Below are 9,137 nucleotides of genomic sequence, written 5' to 3' on the forward strand. Positions count from 1 at the left end.
GTGACATGTCCTTAGTGGCTTTTGCATCATGCATAGCACTTTATAAAATGTTGAAATGTCCATAATCATTTATTAATGACTGAATAATATTACATACATTTTTTTTTTAGTTTTTAATACTTTAATCTGAGGTAAAGGAAAACCTATTTAAAACCTTTTTATAATCTATATGAATTATGTCACTTATTTTTGAGGTGATAAGCAGCTGATAGCTGATAGATGGCATTTATCATTTCGGGGTCATTGTAATTAAAAAAGGGGAAATAGAGCAAAAAAGCAAAACGCTTGGGGGACAGGAGGAGATTAAGGTCATAGTAAAGCTCCATGTTGTTCTGCTTTGTTGTGGCCAGACACACGTGGAAGGTTTGAGGAGGGGGACACACACTGCAACACTGCATACTAACATTCAAACATCAATACCTTTGCCTGCAGCCTCATGTGTCTAACAGAGGGATGTATTTCATATTAGTATGAGTAGCAGTGCATTTTTGGTCATGGTGTAGGTGTAATAGTAAAAGCAACTATAGTACAATATAAAAAATTTGGTGAAAAAAGTATTACTTTGAACAGTTTAACATAACAGCTTCAATCCTATTGAGATTCCACTCATTTAAAAAAAAAAGAAGCCACCTTCAGCCCTTATAGAGGAATGTATTACTAAATGAAAACACCTGGCCGGCATACACACATACAGTCATATGAAAAAGTTTGGGACCCCCTTCTAATTTTGGGGATTTTTGTTCATCATTAGCTGGGATTTCAAAGAAGCAAATTCCTTTTCATATATGACATACCTTAGGGAAACAGAAGCAATTCAGCAGTGTCATTTTGTTTATTGGAATAATAGAAAATATGCAATAGGCATCATAACAAAATTTGACTGGTGCATAAATTTGGGCACCCCAACAGAAAAATGACATCAGTACTTAGTTGAGCCTCCTTTTGCAAAAATAACAGCCTCTAGACGCCTTCGGTAGCCTGTGATGAGTGTCTGGATCCTGGATGTAGGTATTTTTAACATTCTTCCATACTAAAGCGATCCAGTTCAGTTAAATGTGATGGCTGCCGAGCATGGAAAGCCCGCTTCAAATCATCCCATAGATTTTCGATGATATTCAAGTCATTGGACTGCAACGGCCATATCAGAACATTGTACTTTTCCCTCTGCAGGAATTTGAACTGTGTTAAGGGTCATTGTCTTGTTGGAATATCCAACCCCTGGGCAACTTCAACTTTGTGACTGATGCTTGAACATTATCCTGAATAATCTGTTGAAACTGGGTTGAATTCATCCGACTATCCACTTTAACCAGGGCCCCAGTCCCTGAAGTGGCCACAGCATGACCAAATTTGACAGTAGGTAGCAGGTGTTTTTCTTGGAATGCAGTTTTCTTCTTTCGCCATGCAAAGCGCTTTTTATAAAGACCAAATTGATTAATTTTTGTCTCATCAGTCCAAAGCATTTTCTTCTGGCTTGTCTAAATGAGCTTTTGCATACTCCATGCAACTGTATCTGTGGCGTGGGCGCAGAAAGGGCTTCCTCCTCATCACCCGGCCATACAGATGTTTTGGTGCAAATTGCGCTGAATTGTTGAACGATGTACAGATGCACCATCTGCAGCCAGATGTTCTTGCAGGTCTTTGGAGGTGATCTGTGGGTTGTGTGCAACCATTCTCACAATCCTCAGCCTATGCGCTCCTGTTTTTTTCTTGGTCTGCCATGCCTGGGTTTAACTGCCACTGTGCCTGTGTCCTTCCATTTCCTGACAACGTTCCCTACAGTCGAAATTGAAAATTGAAACCTTTGGGAAAGCTTCTTGTAGCCTTCCCCTAAACCAGGGGTGGCCAACCCGCGGCTCGCGAGCCGCATGCGGCTCTTTGCCCAGCTTCGTGCGGCTCTTCAGTTCATATCAAATTATGTGATTATAATTTTTTTTTTTATATACTTTTTTTTTGTGTGGGCCTATGTGTGTACATGTTCGCAAACGTTTCATGCGGCTCTTACGTTCGTTTTACATGTTGTCTATTATTTCATTTTTTATTTTATTAATGTGTAGGCCCTATGTGTATGCCTTTTCGCAAATGTTTAATTGAGGACGCAACATAACACTCGCAAACGTTTGGTGCGGACGCAACCTAAAACTGCCCGCTCAGCTTGGAGGGAGGTTTTCCGTGAGTAAACTATTTGTGTCAAGTTCGCTCCGAAACAGAGTGGGAGAGTTCATATTTTTTGTTGAACGTTATGGCAGGCCATTCTGCCTTATATGCCAGGTGTCATTTGCGCATTTCAAGGCTTCAAATCTTCGGCGCCACTTCAGCTCTCTCCATGCTAAAAGTAAGTCCCACAAAGCAACATGCATAGTAAGAGAAAAACGCTATTTTAAATTGTTATATTTTTGTTTGTGGACTTGGTTGAACTGAGAGTTTGTGTGTGAGGCAGTGCACACAATGTTCATTGTTGAAAATGACTGCCCTGTCGTCTTTAGTACTGTAGGAGTCCAGTCCTGTCATTATCACAGGGGCGGCCTTAACGATCTGGGGGCCCGTTTCAAGTCCTAGTGTGGGGCCCCCTGTTTTTTTTTTTTTTTTTTTTTTTTTTAAATAAATAATGCTTGTGCATGCATGAGCAAGCTCCCCGCGAAAATAAAAACGCCCCCCCCCCCCCCCTGAAATCTTACTGGCCACCCCAGTTCAAATGTTATTTTTTATTTTCATTTTATTTTTTTAATTACATTTTTTTCCTGATATGTATCCTAGTTTTGATAGGTAGTTGCCAAGTTCATCACACAAACACTCCAATCCACTGATATGAGATCAGTTTTCAATTTTCAATTACTAAATTAATGGTAGGACTGTGGCCACTAGAACTGGTCTCTGGTCAGCAAAGGTCTTGAAAACAGCATAAGTATGCTTGTGACATGCGTGCCACCCATGCATGTGTATAGGCACGTGTCCCAGCAGATTTTTGAAATCTGAATAAAAAAATTAAAGTTTGTAGTTAGCGAGTGTAACATGTTCTTAGCAAGGGCAGACTTTCATAAATAAAGGTTTATTTTTTTAGCAAGATATTTGGTCAAAAGCTAGTGGTCATCCGTCCCTCTGTGCAGTTGTTAGGCATCTGGCTGCTAGCAAGTTATGTTGTCTTGCTAATTTTACTATTCATCTGAGCCGAAATAAATATTGACTTTTTCCTTTATTATCTTCGCCAGAATGCACCAGCATGCTTAGATTACATGTTAAAAACACAAAAAAATCTTCTGGGGGGGGGGATGCCCCCAGACCACCCTTCAGGGGTTTAGTTTTCTGACAAACATTACAATGGATACTAACATGATTTGGGCATTTGGGATTATAAATCATCTTTGAATTGGTTGTACAGCATATCACATGCTATTCATTCAGGGGTGCGATGGCCACCCCACTCTAGCTCTGTGGCCCACCTTGGCCACCCCCAGTCAAAATTTCCTGGAATCGCCACTGTGTGTACCCGTGTGTACGATGTGGCTCTTTGCAGTAACACAGTAAAAAATGTGGCTCTTTGTCTCTGACTGGTTGGCCACCCCTGCCCTAAACCATGACAATGAATAATCTTTGTTTTTCAGATCTTTTGGGAGCTGCTTTGATGATCCCATTCTGTCTCACTTCAGCAGAGAGTCAAAGAGAAGTGCAACTTGCATTTAGGCACCTAAAATACCTTTTCTCATGATTAAACATACATTTCTATGAGGTTCAAGGCTTAACAACATAATCCAACCAATTTTGTGTTTAAAGTCATCAGTTTTACATGCTGTTACAGGCATTAAAATCAACAAAACCACAAGGGTTCCTATATTTTTGCACAGACAGTTTTTCACATTTTATTTTATTTCATACAACCAAATACTGCTTTTCAAAAAATCTTTGTTTGAAAAACATCCCAGTACTTAGCTGTTCCTGGTAAATTAAAGACATACCACTTTTATCTTTTTTTTGTGAAAGCAGAGTCAATTATAATGCCGGCTGAGAGGGGTTCCCAAACTTTTTCATATGACTGTACATTCATTCTGTTTGTTCATTCTGTGTGCATACACGTCGGCTCCCTCACACCATACACACACACACAACTCCCCATGTCCCTAAACGTGCTGATAGTGAACCATTTGTTACTGTCTCCCACTGAACCTACGCTCTCCCTCCCTTATGATGAGGAGCCACTGTATAAGCAAACTCTGTTTCCCATAGACTGCTACTTTACATGCTGCCACAGCTTCACACATACAGCACACACGGAGCAACTTTAGCTTTTATTCAGAATAGTTGGAGTTACAGGCCAGCTAATGAATTGAACCCCAGTATTCACTCTCTTTTTAGCTCTGGTTTGGTCTCAATATCATGAGAAAAAAATTTCGATCTCCTAAGCTGCTTAGTTCTCTACTACAGCCGCTTTTCAACCAAGAGTACCAGGAACGTTTAAATTAAATATAAACACGTAACACATATTAACCAAATTTGGTATTTATCACAAAATAAACGATAGGTTTACAGTAAGAGCTTGGATGGAGAGGGAAATATGGTGTCACGGTACAATATATAGGATGTTTATTGAGGCAAGCTAAATTGAACTAATTTCATTAAAGGTGAAGGTAGCGATATATTTACGTTAATATACATGTTAAATGGCTCTATATACATACAGTGATCACTTATATAGTGTGCGCGCTTCATAACACAGGTCTCACCCGCTCTGCACGTAATCGGCAAATAAGCTTTTCGAGTATCCCACAACCTGATATCCAATCAGAATAGAGATGGTTTTTATCATGTTTTATAGCACTTACGGATCTGAAATGATGCTAGATAACTCGCTGCTTGAAGACCGCAGTGCATTAATGTGGTGACGTAGGGACGAGGGAGGGGACTGCTAACTGCAGTCACTGACAGGAGGTTAGCTAAAAGAACCATTTCGCTTACTGAACCTTGAAGGGAATAACGTTTTTTGCCCCAAAAACAAGAGAGAGTTTTTGTTACTTACATTCACTGAAGTTGGAGCTTGAGTCAATCTTCCAAACGATCTGTCCCTTATGAGAGCCATTGATGCCTCGGTTCTTATAGTCCAGAAAGTTCTCAGACAAAGCCTCATCTGGGAAGAGATAGTACAACTGATGAAACAATACAGCTAATACAACCCTTGCTATAGTTTTTTTTTTTAAAGATTTGTTTTGGGGCATTTTTGCTTTATTAGACAGATTGGAGAAACAGAGTTGAAATGGGGCAAAGAGGAGAGGACATGCAGAGAACGGACCCGGACGGGATTCGAACCCGGGTCTGCTGCTGGGCCTTGGTCCGGGGGGGAGACACACTATCCAATGTCTCCCCATTTTAACTGTACAATAAAATAAAAGCTTGAAAATGCCAAAAAAAAAAAAAAAATAATAATAATCATCCCGCCCTGCTCTTGTTCCCACTCACCAACGAGATACATGCCGATCCAGTCCCCGGCGTCCACCTCCTCCTTGATGTCCCATGTGATGAGCAGGTCTCGGGGCTGGCCGATGGTGTAGTGAGAGGAGCAGATGGTGAGGGTGGAGCGGGCCTCTGGGGAGACCAGGTCTGTGTCGCTGGTGGAGCGGGTCAGCCCCAGCATGAAGGCCTCCTCCTGGTTCAGCCCATTGACCGTATAGGAGTCTGGCCCGTAGCTGTGACGGACAACCACCGCCGCCGCATCCTTACAGCGGCCCCGGGTCTGCCCGCCGCGAGTCGGGGAGGCCATAGCCGCCAGACCCAGGAACCGATTCTGGTACAAGTTCTGAAACAATATTGAGAAAAAGTTAAAAAAAAAAAGTTTAACCAAATAAATAATTCATTATTCATAGATTCATAACTCTTACAGATCTAAAAATGTCAAACTATTCATTTAATCTGTACAATAAAATGTACATCGACTAAGGCATTCACATGTCCACGTCCTTTCACAGCCCGTACAGTTGTCATGAAAAGACTAATTGAACACACCAACTAGGACTTTTTTCTTTTATAAACCAGGCTTAAATATGCTTCATTCTGCTGTGAATGAAAAGGGCATTCTACCATGTAAGGTGGATGGGAGCTTGCCTCTTATCTGAAACTATCCGCTCAACAAGCAAGCACATTGGTTTCTAACTTCACTGTGTGCACCTGTCCTTTTCACCTCAGTATGTCTTTCCTCATGGAAATACATATTTAAAAAAGTATCAATAATCTCTGTATTTGTGTATGTGTATTATGTATGTGTATATGCCGACACAACAGGAAATCATTGACATGTTCTGCTTTGGATGTGGATGTATCTAATACCAGAGTGCATATTATTTTCAGTCATTCACAATGACACTGGCTGCTGGCATTAGATGCTTTGAGGGTCATATGTAAAAAGCATATCAAAATAGCACATGAAGATGTTGCAATGTTAACAAGTCAATTTTACGAATAACACAATACAATAATTGTCATCTCGCAGTAATATGTGATATTAGATGAAACCATAACATGATGGAAAATGTTCACACCAAGTGGCAGAGAAATCATTTGCACGATCACACTGGGTGTACACAAACACAAATGAACTTTGCGTGCATAAATACATCTTTTGGACCAATGCACAAACAAGCTGTTAAGGCGGTTTAGTGACGTGGTGCTGATGAGAATGACACAGACACGACTGTTCATACTGGATGGGGATTTAAATATAAACGTTAGCACGAGTTTACAGATCCAAATCAAGTAAGTGGTTCACAGCTAAATGTTTTTCTTTGAAAAGCTTTAAAAAAGAACATTTTGTAAAAAATAAATAAAAGACAAATTAAAAAAAGACAACAAAAATGATAGTAAATAAATAAATATATCATTAAAGAGACACATGGAAGTTATGCACATAGATGGGAAAGAAACATAAATCAAAATTATTATTTTTTTAATTTTAATTTTTTTACTGAGATACATTACATAACATTAACTCTCGAACATTCTAAATAGATTTTTTATAGTTTTAAAAATGTAAATGAAAAGCCTGTGTCAACTGTAGATTATTGACCTGTTTACTTCATAATTGAGGGCCCTGTTGTATGTCATTTGTGGGTCACTTCTGCGATGGCGGTTTTGGACTATTCCACTCTTATCCAGGATTTTAACCCCATTTAGCACTTAATTTAGTTTTTGAATATTTTAAGATTCTATTTCAAATGGCTTTTGTGGACAGGCTATTTATTTGTAACTCACTGTGGATTTCTGAAAAATCAAACTCAAAAAAATGTGACACTATCTGAACTGTAAGTTTTGTGATCCGTTACACCCCTAATCATTAGCAGCAAGTCCAAATGTGGGGGAGAGTGTTCCATCCTGGGTGGGGTCTCAGATCAGATTAGAGAACGCTCTAGTTAGAAAGAAGCTTCAGGGCACCACTCCAGCCAGCCACCACAGATCAGTTTACATGCTGGAGCTCAGTGTGTGTGCAGTTAGTGATGAAGAAAGATGACAGTGGAATTTGTTTAGGGCTTGCTTGTGTTATATATGCAATACCAATATTAATCAACCAATATCTGGATGTACTAGGGCTGTGCTAAAATGCTGAAAAAACGTTTTGAATGGAATTATTTTGACTCAATTTGTCCGCTGAACTGTCGATACATTGTGGCATTATGCATCATATTGCAATTATGTTGATATCATATTGTGACCCATGTACAGTGATGCATATCGTATGGTGAAGTCCTTGCAAATATTGTTCACTGTTAAAAACAAAAAGGATATGTTGCAGTCGCTTACTATTTTGGCATTTACATGATCACATCTAAAGTCACTGACTGTCAAAATGTATAGAAATGTAGTCTATGTTGGTATTTCACACCAGTCAATCAATCGTTTTATTTTTTAAACAACATCTAGAATGTTCTGAACATTAATTAACTTGTATGGTAAAAAAAATATAATAAATATTTGAATTATTCTGAACAAAATTGAAATAAAAGTCATTTAAGTGATCCGCTCATCAAGCTTTTAAAATACATGCTCACTTTCTACTAGTTTCTCTTTCAGTAGAAGTTATGATGCAGGAATATTCAGAATTAATACACTTGTACGTTGGGTCACCTGTAGGTGATTGTGTTTTTTTTTATGGAGGTGGGGGGGAGGGTTAACTGACCTTGATACTACACAGCTGCATCAGCATAATGACCAGTCAACCCAAAGCACAGCAAAACCTAAAGGGGGAAGTGGGAGGAGAAGGGCGCTGTGTTACAAACTGGACAGACAGAAAGCTCAGGCAGTGAATGCAGCAGGTGGAAGTCAAGTGTTGCATGTGTGTGCAAAAAAAGACCATCATCGTCATAATTTCACTCTTTGTCTTTAACGGATACTTATGAATGGTTGAGAATAGGGCCGGGCAATTCATCGAAAATGAATGAAAACCGACATTAAGACCCCGTAATCGACTTGAACCTTGACTTTAAAATATGCATTTACTCGAGATTTGAGTTGTGTTTTTATTTTTCACAAGGGAAAACTTCAACATTTGTCTACAAGAGATTCAAGTTATTTTTTCTACTTTTCAAATGGCAATATAGAAAACTATGTATTGATCTGCTATGAATGCAAGTTATTTATTTTCTACTATTTTAGAGAACATGATTATTTACTTCACAACTGAAATGAGACATTTTCACCTCGAGCGATGCTTTATATTTCAGTTGGAAATATTCCATAAATAACCATATACTATAGTTCATCTATGCATTTCCTTTATTTTCTTTTAAATCACAAAGATAAGATATGTACTATTCCAGTATATAAAATGTCCCAGCTTTAATAATCGAGCATATCTACAGTCCAAACCTTGTCGGTAAAGTATTCGGGCGAAAAAAAAAAACAATTGTCATTAATCATAATCGAATTAAAATGTTCAATTAATGGTGATATTGATTTGAGGTCAAATAGTCCAGCCCTAGTTGAGAAGGAGCAGAAGCACAGATGGACAGAGACAGACAGACAGACAGACAGACAGAGAGGGATATGGTGAACAGACAGAACAGCAAGGCATCCAATGACACTCAAACCAACACAACTAACCAGTCTCCATGTGCATCTATGGATGGTCACATGGTTTGCATTGCTGCAGATGGGAATTA

The 9,137-nt window shown here is 39.1% G+C and overlaps 1 protein-coding gene across 1 annotated transcript in view; it reads right to left on the minus strand.

Annotated features, from left to right (window-relative positions):
- hecw1a (HECT, C2 and WW domain containing E3 ubiquitin protein ligase 1a) overlaps positions 1–8,182 on the minus strand; it is a gene marked incomplete at its 5' end in the record, with an annotated part of 63,714 nt that extends 55,532 nt beyond the window's left edge. Inside the window, 3 exons of the mRNA XM_080050576.1 lie at positions 5,012–5,119; positions 5,449–5,785; positions 8,156–8,182. Coding sequence (XP_079906702.1) covers positions 5,012–5,119; positions 5,449–5,785; positions 8,156–8,182 — 472 coding nt within the window. The remainder of the gene's footprint in view (positions 1–5,011; positions 5,120–5,448; positions 5,786–8,155) is intronic.
- Positions 8,183–9,137: the final 955 nt, after the last annotated feature.

The sequence above is a fragment of the Ammodytes marinus genome (genome assembly GCF_949987685.1).
Source record: "Ammodytes marinus genome assembly, chromosome: 21".
Classification (NCBI taxonomy): domain Eukaryota; kingdom Metazoa; phylum Chordata; class Actinopteri; order Uranoscopiformes; family Ammodytidae; genus Ammodytes; species Ammodytes marinus.